The sequence below is a fragment of the Coregonus lavaretus genome (genome assembly GCF_964263955.1).
Source record: "Coregonus lavaretus genome assembly, chromosome: 34".
Classification (NCBI taxonomy): domain Eukaryota; kingdom Metazoa; phylum Chordata; class Actinopteri; order Salmoniformes; family Salmonidae; genus Coregonus; species Coregonus lavaretus.
In genome coordinates, this window is record NC_140021.1 from 6,638,020 (window position 1) to 6,664,327 (window position 26,308).

Here is a 26,308-nt window from a genome sequence, read left to right on the forward strand (position 1 = left end):
ACAGTGTCCTCAGATCCTCAAAAAGTTCTACAGCTGCACCATCGAGAGCATTTTGACTGGTTGCATCACCGCTTGGTATGGCAACTGCTCGGCATCCGACCGGAAGGCGCTACAGAGTACACTGCATGGCTTGAGATTGCTGGCTGCTTGACAAGTGTATTCAGTCAAGAAACACAAACTGTAACACATCAGATATGCTTTCTGAAGAACTAGTGAAAATGTGTATCTGTCATTGGCAATTAGTATTTCCTATGTTTCTTCGTCTGGCTCATTCATTTAAAGTAATGGATTAAAATGCAACCAAGGAAAATCGATTATGCGCACAAACGTAGCAGGCAGTGATTTCTTTGATCCTTTCAGGTTCAATTGATACATTGTTGGACAATCAAAAGGAAACTCTTGGCACAGTTGGCCTTGGAACACATAGTGGGTGAACAAAGACACACATAACCTGTTAACATTACATAGATGGAGTCCTGTTACACATTTCAAGTCCTAATGATCCGCTGACTCATGCTTCTTTCCAGCAAACAGAGGAAGATGCAGCAGAAATATTGCTGTAAAAAGGGTTACGTAAATACATTTGATTGAATGATTGATCGATATTCCTCTCCTCTCCCTGCAGTAAGTACCAGGTGGTGGTGGAGGAAGAGCGCCCCCGGCGGGTGAGGAGGGCGGCAGAGATCCTACGCTGCTACCCGGTGCCCATCCACTTCCAGAACACCACCGTGCTCAACTCCCAGTACTACTTCACAGCTGAGCTGCTCATGGGCGACATCAAGACCCCCGTACCCTTCTGCATCGGAGACAACCGTACCTACAACGGCTACTGGAACGCCCCCCTCCTCCCCCACAAGAGCTACAGCGTCTACTACCAGGCCGTCAGCACGGCCAATGGGGTGAGTGAGCAGGGGGATGTTGGGGTGGGGATTGGCCGCTGGGACGTGTCAGTCACACCCAATATACAAGATTGAATGTGAAACTGATAGGATACTTTTTACTGTGTCATGTTTTCTATGGCTTTACAAAAGCCCATTTTGAAGAAATTTCCTCATATTGTTAATTTCCTATAATGAACCACTTACCCCAAATGATCTTCATTGATTAAAGGAAATGACCCCTTATTTAAAACCACCTGTAGAAAAAGGACATTCCCGTTGGTGTGGCATTATGGTACGTTTTGTCCGATGGATTGGTATTTTTGAGTGGATTCTTTCTTAGTCGTCTTCATATTGGCCCAACCCTCACAGCCAGTGTTAACATGCTACAGTCCAACCCACCTGACCACTCTCATTTGCTGTCTCTTACGAACGCTGAATCAGTAGAAAAACAACACTGCCACCCAAAACCTCTGTAGTGAAAACACACAGTACAGCCTCAATCCCAACAGTCAGCTAGAGTCCATCTCATCACTTCCCTATTCACACCCACAGTGAAAGCACCAGTCTGAAACAGACAGCAAAGCAAACTGGATGCAGAAAATTAGGATAAATGAACAGCCACAACAAGACTCTCCTTCGGGGCCTGTTTAACAACCAATCCAGCATCCTAATGGTCAATAACCCGGTATTACAACCCCATTACTTCCCTTCTCCTAACCACTCTAATGTACTGTCAGTGGGAGTACAGGTCAGCACACCAAGAGGCAAGACACCACTTTTATCAATGTCCTGCTGCTCAGATTGTAAAAAAAGTAAAGTACACCCATTCACAAATGCATTATTAACACATTGGCTTAATTGACCTTTTTTTCAATATCTCCCCCTTTTTTGAAATGCAAATCAATTTGCCCTAATGAAAAGTCCATCTATTTTTCTTCCTCTCCTCCGCTCTCTTCCTCTCCTCCGCTCTCTTCCTCTCCTCCGCTCTCTTCCTCTCCTCTGCACTCCTCCTCTCCTCCACTCTCTTCCTCTCCTCCGCACTCTTCCTCTCCTCTGCACTCCTCCTCTCCTCCACTCTCTTCCTCTCCTCCACTCTCTTCCTCTCCTCCACTCTCTTCCTCTCCTCCACTCTCTTCCTCTCCTCTGCACTCTCTTCCTCTCCTCTGCACTCTTCCTCTCCTCCACTCTCTTCCTCTCCTCCGCACTCTTCCTCTCCTCCACTCTCTTCCTCTCCTCCGCAGTCTTCCTCTCCTCCACTCTCTTCCTCTCCTCTGCACTCTTCCTCTCCTCCACTCTCTTCCTCTCCTCCACTCTCTTCCTCTCCTCCACTCTCTTCCTCTCCTCTGCACTCTTCCTCTCCTCCGCTCTCTTCCTCTCCTCCGCTCTCTTCCTCTCCTCCGCTCTCTTCCTCTCCTCCACTCTCTTCCTCTCCTCCGCTCTCTTCCTCTCCTCCACTCTCTTCCTCTCCTCCGCACTCTTCCTCTCCTCTGTACTCTTCCTCTCCTCTGCTCTCTTCCTCTCCTCCGCTCTCTTCCTCTCCTCCGCACTCTTCCTCTCCTCCGCTCTCTTCCTCTCCTCCGCACTCTTCCTCTCCTCCGCTCTCTTCCTCTCCTCTGCTCTCTTCCTCTCCTCCACTCTCTTCCTCTCCTCTGCACTCTTCCTCTCCTCTGCACTCTTCCTCTCTTCTGCACTCTTCCTCTCCTCCGCTCTCTTCCTCTCCTCCGCTCTCTTCCTCTCCTCCACTCTCTTCCTCTCTTCTGCACTCTTCCTCTCTTCTGCACTCTTCCTCTCTTCTGCACTCTTCCTCTCCTCCACTCTCTTCCTCTCCTCCACTCTCTTCCTCTCCTCCACTCTCTTTCTCTCCTCCACTCTCTTCCTCTCCTCTGCACTCTTCCTCTCCTCTGCACTCTTCCTCTCCTCTGCACTCCTCCTCTCCTCCACTCTCTTCCTCTCCTCCACTCTCTTCCTCTCCTCCACTCTCTTCCTCTCCTCTGCACTCTTCCTCTCCTCCACTCTCTTCCTCTCCTCTGCGCTCTTCCTCTCCACTCCTCCTCTCCTCCACTCTCTTCCTCTCCTCTGCACTCTTCCTCTCCTCCGCTCTCTCTCCTCCGCTCTCTCTCTCCTCCACACGCTTCCTCTCCTCCACTCTCTTCCTCTCCTCTGCACTCTTCCTCTCCTCCACTCTCTTCCTATCCTCCGCTCTCTTCCTCTCCCCCACTCTCTTCCTCTCCTCCACTCTCTTCCTCTCCTCCGCTCTCTTCCTCTCCTCCACTCTCTTCCTCTCCTCTGCTCTCTTCCTCTCCTCTACTCTCTTCCTCTCCTCTACTCTCTTCCTCTCCTCCACTCTCTTCCTCTCCTCCACTCTCTTCCTCTCCTCCGCTCTCTTCCTCTCATCCGCTCTCTTCCTCTCTTCTGCTCTCTTCTGCTCTCTTCCTCTCCTCTGCTCTCTTCCTCTCCTCCGCTCTCTTCCTCTCCTCCGCACTCTTCCTCTCCTCCGCTCTCTTCCTCTCCTCCGCACTCTTCCTCTCCTCCGCTCTCTTCCTCTCCTCTGCTCTCTTCCTCTCCTCCACTCTCTTCCTCTCCTCTGCACTCTTCCTCTCCTCTGCACTCTTCCTCTCTTCTGCACTCTTCCTCTCCTCCGCTCTCTTCCTCTCCTCCGCTCTCTTCCTCTCCTCCACTCTCTTCCTCTCTTCTGCACTCTTCCTCTCTTCTGCACTCTTCCTCTCTTCTGCACTCTTCTTCTCCTCCACTCTCTTCCTCTCCTCCACTCTCTTCCTCTCCTCCACTCTCTTCCTCTCCTCCACTCTCTTTCTCTCCTCCACTCTCTTCCTCTCCTCTGCACTCTTCCTCTCCTCTGCACTCTTCCTCTCCTCTGCACTCCTCCTCTCCTCCACTCTCTTCCTCTCCTCCACTCTCTTCCTCTCCTCCACTCTCTTCCTCTCCTCTGCACTCTTCCTCTCCTCCACTCTCTTCCTCTCCTCTGCGCTCTTCCTCTCCACTCCTCCTCTCCTCCACTCTCTTCCTCTCCTCTGCACTCTTCCTCTCCTCCGCTCTCTCTCCTCCGCTCTCTCTCTCCTCCACACGCTTCCTCTCCTCCACTCTCTTCCTCTCCTCTGCACTCTTCCTCTCCTCCACTCTCTTCCTCTCCTCCGCTCTCTTCCTCTCCTCCACTCTCTTCCTCTCCTCCACTCTCTTCCTCTCCTCCACTCTCTTCCTCTCCTCCACTCTCTTCCTCTCTTCTGCTCTCAAGCTAGGGCCATTAGATAATGAATTGGCTCTAATTGGAGAGAAACTATCCAGGGGGGGCTAGAGGAGAGGGATGTGGAGAGGGGGTTGCGATTAGGCTTGTCTCGGTGCTCTGGTCTCTGGTTTCTGGTCTTATCTTCTGGCGTGGGCAGCAGTGAGCCACACTGGCCCCTCTAATGGTGGTCTGGGAGAGGAGAGGAAGTGGGCGTATGTGTTCCGCCCCTCTGAATCCTCCTACTACTAATAGGGTGCTGTGGGGGCAGTAGGGGATAACCTAGCAGTACAGCTGTGTGTTGTAGTGTATTTGCTGACATTTTAAATGGACACATTTTTCCCACAAATTGCAGGGGAGGCTGGAAAGAAGATCAGTGTGCCATCTACAAAGGATATGTCTTCTGAGAAGAAGAAGAGAGAAAGAGGGAGAGAGAGACTGAAAACAATATTTCCCATTCCCCTCAGCCCTCTACCCTCAGTTCAGAGCAGGGTGCCTCAGAGAAAGGCCACCATACTCCATGAGGCAGACTGTAACGTTGGAGTGAAAACCACATTCAATACTGACCTCAGCAGTTAGACCTAAGTGGAATATAGGTCTTCACATGTTGGTAGTTTAAGACAATAATTCTAATCCTAGATTCTAAGTGAATCAAATGATTCCAACTAAATTACAGCTAGCTATTCCATATACATGCCAGTATCTTGTTAAGTACTGGCGACATGTGTCATAGCGTGAGGGAAAAAAGTATTTGATCCCCTGCTGATTTTGTACGTTTGCCCACTGACAAATAAGTGATAATTTTTATGGTAGGTTTATTTGAACAGTGAGAGACAGAATAAATAAATAAATATCCAGAACAACGCATTTCAAAAATGTTATGAATTGATTTGCATTTTAATGAGGGAAATAAGTATTTGACCCCTCTCAATCAGAAAGATTTCTGGCTCCCAGGTGTCTTTTATACAGGTAACGAGCTGAGATTAGGAGCACGCTCTTAAAGGGAGTGCTCCTAATCTCAGTTTGTTACCTGTATAAAAGACACCTGTCCACATAAGCAATCAATCAATCAGATTCCAAACTCTCCACCATGGCCAAGACCAAAGAGCTCTCCAAGGATGTCAGGGACAAGATTGTAGACCTACACAAGGCTGGAATGGGCTACAAGACCATCGCCAAGCAGCTTGGTGAGAAGGTGACAACAGTTGGTGCAATTATTCGCAAATGGAAGAAACACAAAATAACTGTCAATCTCCCTCGGCCTGGGGCTCCATGCAAGATCTCACCTCGTGGAGTTGCAATGATCATGAGAACGGTGAGGAATCATCTTGTCAATGATCTCAAGGCAGCTGGAACCATAGTCACCAAGAAAACAATTGGCAACACACTATGCCGCGAAGGACTGAAATCCTGCAGCGCCCGCAAGGTCCCCCTGCTCAAGAAAGCACATATACAGGAAGTTTGCCAATGAAAATCTGAATGATTCAGAGGAGAACTGCGTGAAAGTGTTGTGGTCAGATGAGACCAAAATCGAGCTCTTTGGTATCAACTCAACACGCCGTGTTTGGAGGAGGAGGAATGCTGCCTATGACCCCAAGAACACCATCCCCACTGTCAAACATGGAGGTGGAAACATTATGCTTTGGGGGTGTTTTTCTGCTAAGGGGACAGGACAACTTCACCGCATCAAAGGGAGGATGGACGGGGCCATGTACCGTCAAATCTTGGGTGAGAACCTCCTTCCCTCAGCCAGGGCATTGAAAATGGGTTGTGGATGGGTATTCCAGCATGACAATGACCCAAAACACACGGCCAAGGCAACAAAGGAGCGGCTCAAGAAGAAGCACATTAAGGTCCTGGAGTGGCCTAGCCTGTGGAGGGAGCTGAAGGTTCGAGTTGCCAAACGTCAGCCTCGAAACCTTAATGATTTGGAGAAGATTTGCAAAGAGGAGTGGAACAAAATCCCTCCTGAGATGTGTGCAAACCTGGTGGCCAACTACAAGAAACGTCTGACCTCTGTGATTGCCAACAAGGGTTTTGCCACCAAGTACTAAGTCATGTTTTGCAGAGGGGTCAAATACTTATTTCCCTAATTAAAATGCAAATCAATTTATAAAAAATGTTACATGCGTTTTTCAGGATTTTTTAGTTGTTATTCTGTATCTCACTGTTCAAATAAACCTACCATTAAAATTATAGACTGATCATGTCTTTGTCAGTGGGCAAACGTACAAAATCAGCAGGGGATCAAATACTTTTTTCCCTCACTGTATGGTAGTGTTGTCATCAAGCAGCCCTAGTAGAAACCAGTCTCTTCTCCTCTCCCCACCTGAGTCACACAGATTCACACCATCCTCCTAGTTGTTTTAAATATTCAGCACACCCCACAGTTTAATTTGCCGTCTCCTCAATAATGCACCAAGCCACACAAGTGCATTTTGATGTCATAAAACACGGGGGGATTTAACCATAAGCCCCAAGTCACTTTCCCCATACCCTGAATATTCATGCGGCGTTGCTGTGTTTTGTTTGTTCCACATTTGTAAGACGAGCGAAGGCAAAGCCATTTCTGCCACCACCTGCTTGTCCCCTCCTTGTCTTGGAAAAGTGTTTCACTCTTTTTTTCAGTTTGTCTATAAGAAGAAAGGATGGCATGAAGTCTGTTGATCAAAGTGACTGTGCAGATCTAATTTCACTCCACACTTCCTTCTTCTGAATGGCTGTGCCTTTTCCTTTCCTTCTCTGTCTCTCTCTCTCTCTCTCTCTCTCTCTCTCTCTCTCTCTCTCTCTCTCTCTCTCTCTCTCTCTCTCTCTCTCTCTCTCTCTCTCTCTCTCTCTTTTCTGCCTTCTCTCTCTCTCTCTCTCTTATGCCTTCTCTCTCTCTTTTCTGCCTTCTCGCTCTCTCTCTCTTTTTTCAGCCCTCTGCCTTCTCGCTCTCTCTCTCTTTTCTGCCCTCTGCCTTCTCTCTCTCTCTCTTTTCTACCCTCTGCCTTCTCTCTCTCTCTCTTTTCTGCCCTCTACCTTCTCTCTCACTCTCTCTTTTCTGCCCTCTACCTTCTCTCTCACTCACTCTTTTCTGCCCTCTGCCTTCTCTCTCGCTCTTTCTCTTTTCTGCCCTCTGCCTTCTCTCTCTCTCTCTCTCTCTCTCTCTCTCTCTCTCTCTCTCTCTCTCTCTCTCTCGCTCTTATGCCCTCTACCTTTTCTCTCTATCTCTCTTTTCTGCCCTCTACCTTCTCTCTCACTCTCTTTCTGCCCTCTGCCTTCTCGCTCTCTCTCTTTTCTGCCCTCTGCCTTCTCTCTCTCGCTCTCTCTCTTTTCTGCCCTCTGCCTTCTCTCTCACTCTCTCTCTCTCTCTCTCTCTCTCTCTCTCTCTCTCTCTCTCTCTCTCTCTCTCTCTCTCTCTCTCTCTCTCTCTTATGCCCTCTACCTTTTCTCTCTATCTCTCTTTTCTGCCCTCTGCCTTCTATCTCTCGCTCTCTCACTCTTTTCTGCCCTCTGCCTTCTCTATCTCTCTCTCTCTCATGCCCTCTACCTTCTCTCTCTCTCTCTCTCTTTTCTGCCCTCTGCCTTCTCTCTCTCTCGCTCTCTTTTCTGCCCTCTGCCTTCTCTCTCTCGCTCTCTCTCTCTTTTCTGCCCTCTGCCTTCTCGCTCTCTCTCTCTTTTCTGCCCTCTGCCTTCTCTCTCTCTCGCTCTCTTTTCTGCCCTCTGCCTTCTCTCTCTCGCTCTCTCTCTCTTTTCTGCCCTCTGCCTTCTCGCTCTCTCTCTTTTCTGCCCTCTGCCTTCTCTCTCTTTTCTCTCTCGCTCTCGCTCGCTCTCGCTCTCTCTCGCGCTCTCTCGCTCTCTCTCTCGCTCTCTCTTTTCTGCCCTCTGTCTTCTCTCTCTCTCTCTCTCTTGTCTCTGGTTGTCTGTCTGACATGCCTGGATGTACGTTCTGCCAACAGCATTTAGGCCCCAAGTCACAGCGCACTATGTCCACGCGCCAACCTCCCCCCTAATGCACCAACACAGGGCTTAGGAGGCCCAACATGGTGACTTACTGTACATCTAGCTCCGCTATGGACATTTGAGGCTTGCACACCCACATCTAATGTATACTGTGTGCATATGTCCATTCACACATATGTGTAAACATATGTGCACACTTGTAAAATGTGTGTGTGTGTGTCGTCTCAAGGTCGTGGTTGAGTGTAAAGTATAGAGACCACCCATACTAGTGCAGACTAGTCTCTGACAGCTGGCTGCTAGATGCTAAGCTGAGGTGCTGAGGTACAGCCTCTCTCTTTCTTTCTTTCTTGCTCGCGCTCTCTCTCTCTCTCTCTCTCTCTCTCTCTCTCTCTCTCTCTCTCTCTCTCTCTCTCGCTCTTATGCCCTCTCTCTCGCTCTTATGCCCTCTACCTTTTCTCTCTATCTCTCTTTTCTGCCCTCTACCTTCTCTCTCACTCTCTTTTCTGCCCTCTGCCTTCTCGCTCTCTCTCTTTTCTGCCCTCTGCCTTCTCTCTCTCGCTCTCTCTCTTTTCTGCCCTCTGCCTTCTCTCTCACTCTCTCTCTCTCTCTCTCTCTCTCTCTCTCTCTCTCTCTCTCTCTCTCTCTCTCTCTCTCTCTCTCTCTCTCTCTCTCTCTCTCTCTCTTATGCCCTCTACCTTTTCTCTCTATCTCTCTTTTCTGCCCTCTGCCTTCTATCTCTCGCTCTCTCACTCTTTTCTGCCCTCTGCCTTCTCTATCTCTCTCTCTCATGCCCTCTACCTTCTCTCTCTCACTCTCTCTCCTTTCTGCCCTCTGCCTTCTCTCTCTCTCGCTCTCTTTTCTGCCCTCTGCCTTCTCTCTCTCGCTCTCTCTCTCTTTTCTGCCCTCTGCCTTCTCGCTCTCTCTCTTTTCTGCCCTCTGCCTTCTCTCTCTTTTTCTCTCTCGCTCTCGCTCGCTCTCGCTCTCTCTCGCGCTCTCTCGCTCTCTCTCTCGCTCTCTCTTTTCTGCCCTCTGTCTTCTCTCTCTCTTGTCTCTGGTTGTCTGTCTGACATGCCTGGATGTACGTTCTGCCAACAGCATTTAGGCCCCAAGTCACAGCGCACTATGTCCACGCGCCAACCTCCCCCCTAATGCACCAACACAGGGCTTAGGAGGCCCAACATGGTGACCTACTGTACATCTAGCTCCGCTATGGACATTTGAGGCTTGCACACCCACATCTAATGTATACTGTGTGCATATGTCCATTCACACATATGTGTAAACATATGTGCACACTTGTAAAATGTGTGTGTGTGTGTCGTCTCAAGGTCGTGGTTGAGTGTAAAGTATAGAGACCACCCATACTAGTGCAGACTAGTCTCTGACAGCTGGCTGCTAGATGCTAAGCTGAGGTGCTGAGGTACAGCCTCTCTCTTTCTTTCTTTCTTGCTCGCGCTCTCTCTCTCGCGCTCTCTTTCTCACTCTCGCTCTCTTTCTCTCTCTGGCTCTCTGTTTCTCTGGCTCTCTTTCTCTCTCTCACTCTCTGTTTCTCTCGCTCGCTCTTTCTCTCACTCTCTGTTTCTCTCGCTCGCTCTTTCTCTCCCTCTCTGTTTCTCTCGCTCTCGGTTTCTCTCGCTCTCGGTTTCTCTCGCTCTCGGTTTCTCTCGCTCTCTCTTTCTGTCGGTCTCTCTCTCACTCGCTCTCTCTCACTCGCTCTCTCTCTCTCGCTGTCTTTCTCTCGCTCTCTTTCTCTCGCTCTCTCTTTCTGTCTCTCTCGGTCTCTCTCTCTCACTCGGTCTCTCCCTCGCTTTCAGTCTCTCTCTCTCACTCGGTCTCTCCCTCGCTTTCAGTCTCTCTCTTTCTCTCTCTCTGTCTCTCTCTCTGTCTCTCTCTCTCGCGGTCTCTCTCCCTCTCTCCCTGTTTCTCTCTTTCTCTCTCTCTCTGTCTCTCTCTCTGTCTCTCTCTCTCTCGCGGTCTCTCTCCCTCTCTCCCTGTTTCTCTCTCTCTCGGTCTCTCTGTTTCTCTCGGTCTCTCTGTTTTACTCCTGTTGGTCTGATCAGATTGGATGACCACAGCCCTGACAGCTGATATGTTGACTGAGAACTAATGCCTCTCTCTTGCTCTTTTCCCCCCTCTTTTTCTCTCTCTATTTCTCTTTCTCTCTTTTTTTTCTCCCCTCGCAGGAGACCAAAATCGATTGTGTACGAGTGGCCACTAAAGGTAGGACTGGCCCCCGTTGCCTGAAAGTAATCTAACCACCGTTGATTGAAATGTGTTTCCCCTCACACACACTCATACACACCCAAGGATTGTTTTGGCTCGACCACAGGACTATAGTGCTGTACGCAGCTTTTCTTATGTGCTACTCATGCTTTTCAAAAACGAATGTTTGCTCTTTGGCCACTCACCTTTCTCCCCCTCAATCAATTTGATAGTGTGTGCTTGTGTAAAGTGGTAACAGTCATAAGCATTGAGCTTTTTCCTATTGAAATTTCCTCTACGCAAAAGCTCAAGTCACATTTAAGTAAACAACAGTAGCTAATTAGGTTAAATATTAACTTAAACGTCATAAAAATAAAACTTTGCAGTCAAGTAAAAGTGTTTCTTGTATCTAACAGAATCCAAAAATGCTCACCAAAATAAACGAAGTCACTATTCCACTCTAAAGTGTATGGTAGTTTAATTTATTGTATTTATTTTACCTTTATTTAACTAGGCAAGTCAGTTAAGAACAAATTCTTATTTACAATGACGGCCTACACCGGCCAAACCCGGACGACGCTGGGCCAATTGTGCGCCGCCCTATGGGACTCCCAATCACGGCCGGTTGTGATACAGCCTGGAATGGAACCAGGGGGTCTGTAGTGACGCCTCAAGCACTGAGATGCAGTGCCTTAGATCGCTGCGCCACTCGGGAGCGATGTACATGATATACCATGAACAATAGTGCTAGTAGCCTCTAGGCCATATGACTGAGCTAGGCTAGCCAAAAGGCATGCGCTCAAACTCTCACAAACCACTACCCCTCAACACAGGAAATGTCGAACAATCGTAGAAAGGGGGAAGGATTTTAATTGGCGGCAGATGGTCAGAGTTCTCTGGCCCAGAATTCTGTGCACCCCCCCCCCCCCTCCCCTCCATTAAATATTAGCATATTAGCATCCAGTGGAGCTCCTTACAAGCCACGGCCTCCTCTTCTCTAGCACTAGCCACACATTAGTGTGCTGCCGATCTGCATTGTAATTGTTTACAGATGGTGGATAATCTATTTTCCTTACTACATGCCATCTCTCTCTCACGGTGCCAAGACTGGGCTATAATGCTATATGCTAATGAGCACTAGTTCCTGTGTTGTTTCCAACCCTTTTTAGTCACAGACGCTAAGCACGTTTGAATTTAGAATTGTCTTCTTCCCCATCATAGATTATGAAAGGACTGTTTTAATGCTTTTTTGTAATTTGATTTCTCTATAGTTTATGGCGTTTAATCAGATTTTATTGGACCTGAGCATTGGCGCTTAAGAGTAGCATCTTCTAATAGGTTCAGCGCCTCTCGGGTTACCTGCCAGTCATAGTGGTGGCAGCCAATCAGATCCCCAGAGGGGGCTGTGGTCTGGGACAAACTGCTCATACAGAAGGCCATAACCACAACAGTGAGAGAGCCTGAACTGAATATTGAGGAGTTTAGTGGCTCTAGCAGAATCTTTATATTCAGTCTCATATCTCTAGAATGGCTCCCTCAGGTTTGTATGAAATGCCTGTGTTAGTTCCCTCCCTGCTGTTCACGAGCACACAACACAAACAAGTAATTAACCAAGCTTCTGGGATGATTACTAAAGAATGGAAACGTAACCGTTACTTAACCAATGCCAAGCTTGTGAACTATATGTAACCTTCTATTCCTCCCTGTGAGAAGTACCTCTTTCTCTCTCCCTCTCCTTCCGTTTCTCTGCTCTGTGTGACTAAGGATGTTTTCCTGTTTGCCTGAGTCTCTTGGCTTCTTCTTCTCTCCTTCCTGCATGTTGAACAACTTCTTCATTTGCCTTAGCCGCCATAATCGTGACTCAGCTCACCACTCCCTACATACGCATCGCCCCCGCGGCTGGCGACAACCAACTAACAGGTCAGACCACCACTACAACTTCCCAGCTCTGTCCTCTCCTGTCCTATGGATCTATCTGTGTGTGTGTGCAAGTGTATGTGTATGCCAAGATTAATTATTTATAGTATATGTTTGTGTTTTTGCGTTCACATTTTTTATAACATCTGTTTGTGTGACGTTGTGTAGCGTGTATCTATTTAAGTCTAAACAAACAGGATGTGCACTACCATGTCTGAGAGACCATCAAGGGGTAACTAGGTTACCGGACATCTTGTTTTCCACCGTACAGTTGACTTTATATTCACTCCCGTCATTTGGTCAGTATTCATCCTATTCACATCTTACAGATAGTGTGACATGTATCTGGAGCATATGGTTGTGTTGCAAATACAGAAAAGGACCTCATTTTCATTCAAGGCAGATGTAGGGGGTTGTGAGTGGGAAAAAATATCAATATGGGCCTCTGCAGCGAGCATGAAACTGAGAAGCTGCACACTCTGGACAAAGTCATCCTGCTCAGCCTGCTGTCAGAAAATTACATTCAAATATTTATCAGGCAGGCGTGGCGTTAAAGGAAAGGTGAAAACTTTCCGCCTTCTGTTTATACAAGAAGCCAGATGATTCTACCCAGTCACACACAGTCAGACACTGTGAAATTGAAAATGTTCTCCTGTAAAATATTTAACCATGGACGTTTTTGGCTTGTTATGGGTCACGGGGAATGAACATGATTTTTTGAGGGGAAGAAAAGGGAACATTCGGTGTCAAAAGTACTGCTGGGAACACATTTATGTTCAGAACTTTGGACTTGATGAGTACAAATTGTTATAAATTTGCAACATAGTTTGACACTTACAATTTTCAGGTTTCCCTTAAGTTACCAACTTCTACCAGTTAAACTCCAGTTAACATTTTCTAAATAATTATTCCATCCTTAAGGCATGGGTCAGAAACGTCTAGTTTTAATACAACATGGACAACAACATCTAGATAGCAGTGACCTGGCAGGGGTCGTTAAATATCAGCATTTTGGTTTTTTTTACACTGTCTTATGTCCTCGGGACATGATGAACTGCAAGCAGTGGAGGCCGCTGTGTGTTGTTAACCAGGTCTTGTGGTGTTTCAGGCCCCTGATGTTTACACACCCTCCCACACAGAGTTACCGAGGAACACACTATCCCCCAAAGCACCTTGCATAGTTTGAGTTTCACATGAAACGGCCTCCCTGAAAGCCAGAACGCTTCACTCCCTTCTTCAAAGCCGGAGATATCTGCCATTTAAACTTAAAAAGGACCAGTGTTTTATGCCTCTTGGGGCATTCAGTTTGCTTATGACCCATAAACAGAGATGTCAAAGAGAGGATTTGAAGTAAAGCTTGGCATGAAAGTAAATAGTTTGAAAGTCCAAAACAGCTGGAGATGTTTTTGCGGTTCCCAAACAAACTAGAGATACCAAGGGAGTCAAGCTAACCTTCACTGTTCTGTCTTTTAGCTTGGGAATATACACTGCTCAAAAAAATCAAGGGAACACTAAAATAACACATCCTAGATCCGAATGAATGAAATAATCTTATTAAATACTTTTTTCTTTACATAGTTGAATGTGCTGACAACAAAATCACACAAAAATTATCAATGGAAATCAAATGAATCAACCCATGGAGGTCTGGATTTGGAGTCACACTCAAAATTAAAGTGGAAAACCACACTACAGGCTGATCCAACTTTGATGTAATGTCCTTAAAACAAGTCAAAATGAGGCTCAGTAGTGTGTGTGGCCTCCACGTGCCTGTATGACCTCCCTACAACGCCTGGGCATGCTCCTGATGAGGTGGCGGATGGTCTCCTGAGGGATCTCCTCCCAGACCTGGACTAAAGCATCCGCCACCTCCTGGACAGTCTGTGGTGCAACGTGGCGTTGGTGGATGGAGCGAGACATGATGTCCCAGATGTGCTCAATTGGATTCAGGTCTGGGGAACGGGCGGGCCAGTCCATAGCATCAATGCCTTCCTCTTGCAGGAACTGCTGACACACTCCAGCCACATGAGGTCTAGCATTGTCTTGCATTAGGAGGAACCCAGGGCCAACCGCACCAGCATATGGTCTCACAAGGGGTCTGAGGATCTCATCTCGGTACCTAATGGCAGTCAGGCTACCTCTGGCGAGCACATGGAGGGCTGTGCGGCCCCCCAAAGAAATGCCACCCCACACCATAACTGACCCACCACCAAACCAGTCATGCTGGAGGATGTTGCAGGCAGCAGAACGTTCTCCACGGTGTCTCCAGACTCTGTCACGTCTGTCACATATGCTCAGTGTGAACCTGCTTTCATCTGTGAAGAGCACAGGGCGCCAGTGGCGAATTTGCCAGTCTTGGTGTTCTCTGGCAAATGCCAAACGTCCTGCACGGTGTTGGGCTGTAAGCACAACCCCCACCTGTGGACGTCGGGCCCTCATACCACCCTCATGGAGTCTGTTTCTGACCGTTTGAGCAGACACATGCACATTTGTGGCCTGCTGGAGGTTATTTTGCAGGGCTCTGGCAGTGCTCCTCCTGCTCCTCCTTGCACAAAGGCGGAGGTAGCGGTCCTGCTGCTGGGTTGTTGCCCTCCAACGGCCTCCTCCACGTCTCCTGATGTACTGGCCTGTCTCCTGGTAGCGCCTCCATGCTCTGGACACTATGCTGACAGACACAGCAAACCTTCTTGCCACAGCTCGCATTGATGTGCCATCCTGGATGAGCTGCACTACCTGAGCCACTTGTGTGGGTTGTAGACTCCGTCTCATGCTACCACTAGAGTGAAAGCACCGCCAGCATTCAAAAGTGACCAAAACATCAGCCAGGAAGCATAGGAACTGAGAAGTGGTCTGTGGTCACCACCTGCAGAACCACTCCTTTATTGGGGGTGTCTTGCTAATTGCATATAATTTCCACCTGTTGTCTATTCCATTTGCACAACAGCATGTGAAATTTATTGTCAATCAGTGTTGCTTCCTAAGTGGACAGTTTGATTTCACAGAAGTGTGATTGACTTGGAGTTACATTGTGTTGTTTAAGTGTTCCCTTAATTTTTTTGAGCAGTGTATTTAAAACTTCTGTTCACATGTGAACGCCCAATGTTTTCTGTATTTTTGCCCACGCAAGTTTTACCTGATAACAGAGTCAGACGTCCACCTTATTGCTTTCCTTGAAGGCCTTTCACTCACCACCTAAACCCCTCAATAGCTCTCTGGTTATCCAGCAAAAAATTGATTTTGGGCTATATCTAGTGGTATTCTCAATATATGGAATAACTTATCAATGAATTGCAGACATTTGCATTCTAAGAGACTGCCTGCCTGGTAGGTGAATGCTGATGACTGTCTGTCCCCCTCTGGATTCAACATGTAAGGTCGGCAGGTAGCCTAGCGGTTAGGTCGTTGGGCCAGTAACCGAAAGGTTGCTAGTTCGAGTCTCCGAGCCAACAATATGAAAAAAATCTGTAGGTGTGCCCTTGCCCCTAATTGCTCCAGGGTCACCATTGATAATGGCTGACCCTCACTGTGACCCCCACCCTCAGATGGTCTCAGGGAGAGTTGGGATATGCAAAAAAACATATTCAAATAGGACAAATATAAGCACCCATCAGATTATTATCATTCAAGGAGATGGTCAACCAAGTCGACCTTGGTGTAGAACCTGGAGGGGTGACCTTAGGACTTTAGAGGGAGATCTGTGTGTTTTAAATCCACTCACACCGCTGAATGGTCACCCCCTCTCTCCTAGGCCCTCTGTCCTCCAGGCCTCCCCTTTCTCCCACTTCACCCAGACTCACCCTTCGGAGTAAAACACATTCTTACCGTGGAATGAGCCACCCGCTTGTTGGCCCCCCTATCCGTCACCGTGGTAACAACGATAGCCGCGCGGGCTGCTGGTGATGGATGTTGTCACCCTTTGATTGAAATAGTGGTGCAGGCAGGGAGGAATAGATTTGGGGGCCAGGGCAAATTGAACGACGTGTCCTGACTATTTTTCATCCAAACTCATTTAGCGCGAGGAAATGGATAGTTCATCAGGCCGCGGGTTGACGTTCCATCACATTATACAGTAAACAGGAGAGCAAGAGGTTCCCTCTTTCTTTCTGTCTCATTCCCTCTCTCTCTCCCTCTCTCTTTCTCTGTCTCTCCCTCTCTCTTTCTCTCCCTCTCTCTGTCTATCCCGCTCTCTCCTCTCTCTCTCTCACCTTCTCATCTCTTCCTCCCTCTCTCCCTCCCTTAGAGGAGGGGAAGGCCCCAGTACTAGTGAAACAGTGGCTCCTCTGCGATGCTGCGAGGGGCCTGGTTATCTCATTGGAACAGATATTAAATGCCTTGGCCCTCGGTGTGATCCCCCGTCACTGCCTACTTTGGGAATACATTTCTCCCTAGGAAGTTGTCCTCCTCTCCCTTTCCTTATTTCTTGTTTGTGTGCCGCCGCTCACCAAACTACAGTACATGACCCAGATTTGAATATCCAAAGGCAACAGAGGCAACGTGCTCAAGCTTTGTGTCGCCCAAAGACAATGGGTGTGTAAAAAGGGACTGTTAATGAGTTTATCTGGCACTCTCAGGTGCAGGAGCTGAGGCAAGGGCAAATGACTGCTTCATTTAAGGATTGGGGAGGAGGGATGGAGGGAAAGAAAGTAGTGCGTAAACAGATAATGCCAGGAGAGCGGCTGGAGGACAGACAAGGGAGTGCACGGCTGAAGTGTAGAGCAGCTGTGGAAGCCAGAGAGAACATGCAGTGAGAGCCTTGAACTTCACCGTCGTCAGTCAAAAAGCACCAACATTACATGGCATTACATTTAACATGGAAAAAGCCCTGCTCAGCATAGTGTGAAGTGTCAGTACGGCGTCAGTATTACATACACTTGAAGGTTGGTCTTTTTTTGCCGTCTGGAAAACGGATTGTGTGTTGCTGGAGTTTTCCAACTGCTAACCACAGAGTTAGACCACCCGGTAGACTTGAAGACAGCGTTGTCATAATGAACTGTAACAACAATGTAGGAATTCTCCTTCTCATTTAAAACCTTTTCCTATAGTCTTACATAGTCAATGCTTCACTGGGAACGGGCGTGTTCTTAGCCCTGCATGAGTCCTTGAGGAGAATTAAGTGTGTGGTGAATGATGTGACAACCATGATGATGATGACATGGATCCAAAATGGCCGCCCGGTGACCATTTTGACCCATGCTCTTTGACCACCAGGGGCTGCGACCAGGAAGCCTGACGCGGTGGAGCCGGAGAAGCAGACGGACCACACGGTGAAGATCGCCGGGGTCATCGCTGGTATCCTCCTCTTCGTCATAATCTTCCTCGGCGTGGTGCTGGTCATGAAGAAAAGGTCAGAGACTACTCTCTTATTGAACTGTCGTTCTACTCACACCTGTAGTGTACTGATGCAGCCACTAAAAATACAATTTCCACGATCTGTGTGCAATATGTGTACAGACAATTTGTGTGTGCAATTAGTGTATAACTTCTTAGTCCCTTCAATTGTATACTATGTGTCGCTGTCTACATTAGAGCCCTTTGTCAACACATCAAGAGCTACTGTATTGAAAGAAGGCTTGAATGTTTCCATGCTCCCTGAGGTCCAGCGTTACACTGATACAGTAGATTAGCAGGAGACTTGTGTGCATGGTGTAATTACATGAAAGGCCAAATCAAATTAATTCCCTCTGATTGTCCCTTCACCTTCAAAACCCCCTGCATCGTCAACGTCAAGGCTAAATAATTGATTGGATGACACTGATAAGCACCTTTAAAATGTTTAATGGCACTGCTATACGGTATGCATTAAAATATTCATATTCCCCCTTCCCCCACTCCACGCCATACGCCCCTCCCCTCCTCCCTCCTTGCCATACCCCCCTCCAAATGCCACTGTATTAATGACCTCGGCAATGGGAATAGGAAAATATTTCAGAGGCTTATCTTGTGGCGGGAAAAACTAGCAAAGATAAGAGGGAAAAATGTATGAAAGCACTTTATTTTTTTAAGAGCCAGAGATGCCTGCGGCTGTGTAGCTGCAGGCTAGTTTACATTAGCCCTAGTCCAATGCCAGAAGGAAGGAGGGAGGGAGGGAGGGAGGGAGAGGCGGAGGGAGGGAGGGAGAGGCGGAGGGAGGGAGGGAGGGAGAGGGAGGGAGGGAGGGAGGGAGAAAGGGGGAGGGAGTGATGGAAGGAGGGAGGGAGGCAGGGTGAGAGTGTGAGAGAGGGAGGGAGCGAGAGAGGGTGAGGGAGACAGAGGGGGAGAGAGGGTGGGAAGGAGGGAGAGGGAGGGAGGGAGGGAGGGAGGGAGGCAGGGTGAGAGTGTGGGAGGGAGGGAGCGAGAGAGGGTGTGGGAGAAAGAGAGAGAGGGAGGGGGAGAGAGGGAGGGAGAGGGAGACATAGGGAGGGAGGGAGGGAGAAAGGGGGAGGGAGTGATGGAAGGAGGGAGGGAGGCAGGGTGAGAGTGTGTGAGAGAGGGAGGGAGCGAGAGAGGGTGAGGGAGACAGAGGGGGAGAGAGGGTGGGAAGGAGGGAGGGAGGGAGGGAGGCAGGGTGAGAGTGTGGGAGGGAGGGAGCGAGAGAGGGTGTAGGAGAAAGAGAGAGAGGGAGGGGGAGAGAGGGAGGGAGAGGGAGACATAGGGAGGGAGAGGGAGACAGAGGGAGAGAGAGTGTGGGAGAGGAAGGGAGAGAGTGTGAGGGAAAAGGGGGAGGGAGGGAGGGTGAGAGAGTGTGGGAGAGGAAGGGAGAGAGTGTGAGGGAAAAGGGGGAGGGAGGGTGAGAGAGTGTGAGGGGGAGGGAGAGGGAGAGGCAGGGAGGGTGAGAGAGAGAGAGAGGGGGTGAGAGATGGAGGGAGAGGGAGAGGGAGGGAGCGAGGGAGAGGGAGGGAGCGAGGCAGAGGGAGGGAGGGAGGGAGAGAGATGAGGAAAGATGAGGAGAGGGAGGGAGGGGGGAGGATGGATTAGGAGAGGGAGGAAGGGAGGGGGAAAGATGAGGAGAGGGAGGGAGGGGGAAAGATGAGGAGAGGGAGGGAGAGAGTGAGAGGGAAAGATGAGGAGAGGGAGTGTGTGCTTCAGAGCAGCCCCAGGAACTATTGCTGAGCAAACAGCCAAACTGGCTCCACACACACTGGTGTAGGGCAATGGAGTTTAGGCAGATTTCTCTGGGGTGTGTGCTTGGGGATGTGCTCTACCCTGCAGTCAGTATTTAGGGGGGGGGGGGTACAGGATGTTCCCCAATGCTGGATGGGGGGCCATTTGGGAACCCCTGGTCTAAAGGATAGAAAATAAAAGACATACTGTTTGGTTGTCAGTATAGCTATTGTTCTGTATTTCAATCCAATTACTATTCATTCAATTCATGATGACCTAGGCATGTTTTATTAACTGTTTTTTTATTTCAGCTATTCTAATGGTGAATCAGGGCCCAAACCACATCAGCAGTGTCTTTGATGGTCACATAGTGTATGTTAAAGAAAAAGTAGAGGCTTGTGTCTCAGAGTAATAACTAGTTGTTATATTACACACTGTTTGTTATTACTGCCCAATGTTCTAGTGTATTGTTCTTTCTTGTGTGTGTGAAAAAGGAGAGGAATAGGTTTATGAATATTAAAGCTACTGCTGTTGTACGAACATGTTATCCCAGCCAGTTTCTGATAAACTTGCTCTCTAACACAGCTCCAATGAGCTTCCTCCTCTGTCCTCTTCCTGCACTCTCCCACTCTCAAATAACACTACAGCCCACCTATCCTCTCAATAACAGCCTATCACCTTCACTAAGATGCAGGTTGGCCTTTATTGTTATGAATTACATTTACATTTACGTCATTTAGCAGATGCTCTTATCCAGAGCAACTTACAGTTAGTGAGTGCATACATTATTATAATTATTTCATTTTTTTATACTGGCCCCCCGTGGGAATCGAACCCACAACCCTGGCGCTGCAAACGCCATGCTCTACCAACTGAGCTACATCCCTGCCGGCCATTCCCTCCCCTACCCTGGACGACGCTGGGCCAATTGTGCGCCGCCCCATGGGTCTCCCGGTCGCGGCCGGCTACGACAGAGCCTGGATTCGAACCAGGATCTCTAGTGGCACAGCTAGCACTGCGATGCAGTGCCTTAGACCACTGCATCGCAGTGGTCCTGGAGGCAGCACTGCAGAATGGTCACTAGCTGGCACAGCCACAATGTCATAAAATATGATTCTAAGCCTAACCTTAACCATACTGCTAACCCTAATGCCTAACCCTAACTTAAATTAAGACCAAAAAGTGAATATTTGTTTTCTTAAATGTTTACGATATAGCCAATTTTGACTTTGCAGCTGGCCCATCTAGCGGAAATCGCTCAGTTCTGCTCCAGGGCAAGATTCATGACAATAAATGTCAACCTGGGGCCAGTATGAAAAACTGTAAGTCGCTCTGGATAAGAGCGTCTGCTAAATGACTAAAATGTAAATGTAAATGTAAGGCACTACGTTACCCACATTTATCTCCCGTAACACCTGCCCACCTGACCTGCCAATCAACAGGTCACTCTTCCCCCTCACTGTAACTGAATGTTGTAGCTCTGTGGGACCCTCACCCTCTACCCCTCCACGCATGACATTGTCCCCCCAAGCAACCACCAAGCAACCACCTTGCCCTCAGTCGTACTTGTAAAAAACGTCACTTTATGCCACCATATTGTTTATTTTTTTGTTTCATTTCTATATATTTTTCTCCAGTACATTAATATTTTTACTTTTCCTTTCCTTCCATTCCATTTCCCCTCCCGTCCCCCACCACTGCTTATATCCTACCACCACCCCACTGGGCAGAAGAACCTATCACTCCTACACTTACTACCTGTAAGTAACCCACTTTGTGACTGAAAACGCTTAGTGCCATGCTTTCTCGATCTGCGACCACCGCCTTGATTTACCATGCATGAAACCTCTTGGTGACTTTCCTTCCTCTCCTTTCAAACTGCCAGCCAGGGCTTAATTGGGATGTCTAACATTGGCTAGCAGTTAACGGGCTAGCAGCTAACGGCTAGCAGCTAACGTAAGCTAATGGCTAATCTACTCACCTCAAGGTCTAATTTGAAGTCCAATTGGCAATATCAAAGTGGAATTGCAAATATTTTGACAAGAGTAGATCATTTATATATAATGGATAACATTTTTAACATATAATTGATCTAAATTAATTGAAAAACGGACACTCAAATTAGACAAAATGCTTTGGTCTAAATTGTGACGACGTTTCCAGCCAATGCTGTAGTTTGAAAGGGGACCTTGATCAGTCACTATTATTATAAACCAGGTAGAAAACCTATAGACATACTATATTTGTCCATAAATGTAAAAAGGAGAACTCAGTTTTCTCCTTGCATTGTGCTTTCTAGAGTATTTTGTGCTTTATTGACTAAGAGAAAATGGTGTTCTCTGTAACCCAATTAGCATTGCTCCATTGGAATGACCAACTAACCCAGGCCGTCCCATTTCAGAATAGCTGTGCGGGCATGAGACAATGAGAGGGGGTCAGTTTTGTGTCCGACTCGCCTCTTGGCCTAACCCTGTCCCAGAATCCACCTCAACATGTCAACTCCCATGATTCTCTCTGTCCGTGGTCATTCCAGCGCTGCTCATTTTTCATTTTTTTCTTCCATGTTTTAGATCAGTTGTTTTTGCATGGCCCTGTTGACAGCATGTGAATTCCTCATCTGTACCCTGGTACAATGGTGCTAAAAGCCTACTGTGATGGTGACGACAGCTCTGAGTATGATGCTATGTGCTCTGTGTGTGGTGGGAAAGGAGCAAAGAAGAGCTGTAGCCAGCATTGTGTATTACAGCTATGCATTTTTAAACCATATATACTTTCTACAACAGGTTTGTCAAAACAAGCATTGTGATTGGTTGAGATGCGTTCTAAGCCATGCGTTTTAAGCCGGGTCAACTGTGTCAGTTGGTTTGCTATTTAACTCTGTTGATTGTTCAGTTGATTTGCTTTGATTGAAAACACGCAATCAATCAACAAAATATGTGCATCCGTAAATACATTTTTATTTGAGAGACAAAAACGATGTCATTCATGAAGGAATGTGAGCTGGCTTCAGTGTGTACCTGCTTGTTTTCAGTAGCGGGGTGAGCAGCTCAGAGGAGAAGACCCCCCTGGCTAGGATTTGAATAAGACTCTGCTAAATGTCCATAGCGGGAGAACACATACAGTTGAAGTCGGAGGTTTACATACACTTAGGTTGGAGTAATTAAAACTTGTTTTTCAACCACTCCACAAATGTCTTGTTAACAAACTATAGTTTTGGCAAGTCGGTTAGGACATCTACTTTGTGCATGACACAAGTAATTTTACCAACAATTGTTTACAGACAGATTATTTTACTTATAATTCACTGTATCACAATTCCAGTGTGTCAGAAGTTTACATACACTAAGTTGATGGTGCCTTTAAACAGCTTAGAAAATTCCAGAAAATGATGTCATGGCTTTAGAAGCATCTGATTGACATCATTTGAGTCAATTGGAGGTGTACCTGTGGGTGTATTTTAAGGCCTACCTTCAAACTCAGTGCCTCTTTGCTTGACATCATGGGGAAATCAAAAGAAATCAGCCAAGACCTCAGAAAAACAATTGTAGACCTCCACCAGTCTGGTTCATCATTGGGAGCAATTTCCAAATGCCTGAAGGTACCACGTTCATCTGTACAAACAATAGTACGCAAGTATAAACACCATGGGACCATGCAGTCGTCATACTGCTCAGGAAGGAGACGTGTTCTGTCTCCTAAAGATGAACGTACTTTGGTGCAAAAAGTGCAAATCAATCCCAGAACAACAGCAAAGGACCTTGTGAAGATGCTGGAGGAAACAGGTACAAAAGTGTATATATCCACAGTAAAACGAGTCCTATATCTACATAACCTGAAAGGCCGCTCAGCAAGGAAGAAGCCACTGCTCCAAAACTGCCATAAAAAAGCCAGACTACGGTTTGCAACTGCACATTGGGACAAATATCGTACACAAAAATAGAACTGTTTGGCCATAATGACCATTGTTATGTTTGGAGGAAAAAGGGGGACTTGCAAGCCGGAGAGCACCATCCCAACCGTGAAGCACGGGGGTGGCAGCATCATGCTGTGGGGGTGCTTTGCTGCAAGAGGGACTGGTGCACTTCACAAAATAGATGGCATCATGAGGAAGGAAAATGTATGTGGATATATTGAAGTAACATCTCAAGACATCAGTGAGGAAGTTAAAGCTTGGTCGCAAATGGGTCTTCCTAATGGACAATGACCCCAAGTATACTTCCAAAGTTGTGGCAAAATGGCCTAAGGACAACAAAGTCAAGGTATTGGAGTGGCCATCACAAAGCCCTGACCTCAATCCTATAGAACATTTGTGGGCAGAACTGAAAAAGCGTATGCGAGCAAGGAGGCCTACAAACCTGACTCAGTTACACCTGCTCTGTCAGGAGGAATGGGCCAAAATTCACCCAACTTATTGTGGGAAGCTTGTGGAAGGCTACCCAAAACGTTTGACCCAAGTTAAACAATTTAAAGGCAATGCTACCAAATACTAATTGAGTGTATGTAAACTTCTGACCCTCTGGGAATGTGATGAAAGAAATAAAAGCTGAAATAAATAATTCTCTCTACTATTATTCTGACATTTCACATTCTTAAAATAAAGTGGTGATCCTAACTGACCTAAGACATGGAATTTTTACTAGGATTAAATGTCAGAAATTGTGAAAAACTGAGTTTAAATGTATTTGGCTAAGGTGTATGTAAACATCCGACTTCAACTGTACATCCCAGATATGAGGTCATGTTATCTGTTTATATTGTAGTTTATATCCCCCCTCCCTCTGTATTTGGAGCTTCTTGCTTGGATTTCCAAAGGAGTTTTTTTCTTGGTGACTTCCAGAAAAATGCTGTTTGGTTTGTTATGCCTAGTTAAGTGTCCCATAGAGGCAAGAGCGGGATTTTTAAAGTGGGAGATGTGGTGCTCTGTGTCTTTCGTGTCTTCCAGCTTTTCTCTTTCTCCTTTCTCTCCCTCGTATTCTCTGTTCCTCCCCCTATCTATTTCTCTCCCTCTATCTGGTTCCCTAGGTTCCTCTCACGCTCTTCCCCTCTCTCTCCTTCTTCCTCACTCTTCCCCCCCCCTCTCTCTCTCTTGCCGTTTAAGGAGGAGTAATATGGTAAATGGTGTGAGATTATGCCGCTCAGTTCACGTCAGGGCCACCGAGCCAAGCTCATTTTTAACAGCGTCTCAGATTGAGCAGTCTCACACACCCGGCGTTCTAATGAAATATTGAATGCGGTTTGCCTTTGATCTGACGCGCCATGTGCCAATTACAGCGGAGAGGGCAGAACAGGTGGAGGCAGGGAAGAGAAGAAGAGGTCTCTTGGGAGAGATGGATGGAGACAATTGACCGTTACCTACTTAAACCCTCCTCCTTTCCTGTATCTGTACAGGATATAAAGCTGTACTTCATTTTATACTCGCTAACTCCAAAGGTAGGCCAAGGTCTGTCCAGTTTTTAAATTAGCGTTACGAATGGTCCATTGCTCCATTGGGATACATTGAAGTGGAACAGATCAGGCAGTAAGTGGTACAGTCTATGATCCTGTGTTCAAATGGACTGCTATGAGGTATAAGTGTTGTATTGGATTGGGTAAGAGCTATATTGTAAAGAGCACTACGCTCCTATAGCCTGAAGGCCTCTCAAGTTCCACATCCCAGCTGAGCTAAATGCTGAGCCTAGGCCGCTGCGTCCCAAATGACACCCTATTCCCTATATAGTGCAGTAAAGTAGTGCACTAAATATGTGACTAGGGTAGCATTTGGGATACATCCTGGCTGTGTGAAGGATGCAGAACCGCCAATATCCTTACATTATTACCCATGACGCCTTTTTCTGAAGGCGAGGTAAAACAGCTTAAAACATCTTGATAAAACAAGAGAGGAATAACTGCCTGGGATGAGGGATGAGCTGAGCGGGACGCTTCCTCTCCATCTTCCCTCCCCGGCGCGCTTCCTCTCCATCTTCCCTCCCAAGCGCCTTTCCTTTTCTTTCTTTCTTTCTTTCTTTCTTTCTTTCTTTCTTTCTTTCTTTCTTTCTTTCTTTCTTTCTTTCTTTCTTTCTTTCTTTCTTTCTTTCTTTCTTTCTTTCTTTCTTTCTTTCTTTCTTTCTTTCTTTCTTTCTTTCTTTCTTTCTTTCTTTCTTTCTTTCTTTCTTTCTTTCTTTCTTTCTTTCTTTCTTTCTTTCTTTCTTTCTTTCTTTCTTTCTTTCTTTCTTTCTTTCTTTCTTTCTTTCTTTCTTTCTTTCTTTCTTTCTTTCTTTCTTTCTTTCTTTCTTTCTTTCTTTCTTTCTTTCTTTCTTTCTTTCTTTCTTTCTTTCTTTCTTTCTTTCTTTCTTTCTTTCTTTCTTTCTTTCTTTCTTTCTTTCTTTCTTTCTTTCTTTCTTTCTTTCTTTCTTTCTTTCTTTCTTTCTTTCTTTCTTTCTTTCTTTCTTTCTCACTAAGAGACAGAATGTGCGAGCGCTTCCAAGGGAACCCAGAGAGACGGGGCCCATTTAACTGTGAGCTTTCAGCAGCCAAATGGGGCCCGGCCCGGCGCGTGAAAAAACCTTAATTAAATCCTTCAAGGAAGGGTTCACGCAGAAAAAGAATCAAATTAATTGCAACAAGGGTTGCGCATTTGTCTGGGCACTGTCATTCCGAAGAAGAGCAGGGAAGTTAGAGAAAGGAGGAGGCGGTGGTAGAAGAGGGGAGACGAGAAGACCATTTCGCCCATCTGTTGGGGGACTGGTAAGTCCTTTAACTCCCTTTGTCATTAGGGTGACAGGTCATTCCTGAGCTGCCTTCTGATCTGGCACCCCTGTTCTCACCCCCTTCCTGTGTCACTGCCACAAGATGAACTAGGGTTGTATTCATTAAACACCAAATGGAAGAAAAGAGATTGAAACAGGGGACTACCTGGACGTTTCCAATAAAAAAAAAAAATCCATTTTGTATTCTGTTGTTAAATGAACACGACTCTGGCTGGAAATGAGACGCCACACTCTCCCCTAAAACGCTACTATTCCACTTTTTCCTCTTTGTGCTTTGCTGAGCCTCAAACACCTTGTTG

At 47.1% G+C, this 26,308-nt stretch overlaps 1 protein-coding gene across 1 annotated transcript in view; it reads left to right on the plus strand.

The window, feature by feature from the left end:
* The window catches only part of LOC311109258 (receptor-type tyrosine-protein phosphatase mu), a gene marked incomplete at its 5' end in the record, with an annotated part of 292,145 nt that overhangs the window by 188,831 nt on the left and 77,006 nt on the right, over positions 1-26,308 (plus strand). The window contains 3 exons of the mRNA XM_084152095.1: positions 626-899; positions 10,248-10,284; positions 17,392-17,527. Of these exons, the coding sequence (XP_084008221.1) occupies positions 626-899; positions 10,248-10,284; positions 17,392-17,527 (447 nt within the window). The remainder of the gene's footprint in view (positions 1-625; positions 900-10,247; positions 10,285-17,391; positions 17,528-26,308) is intronic.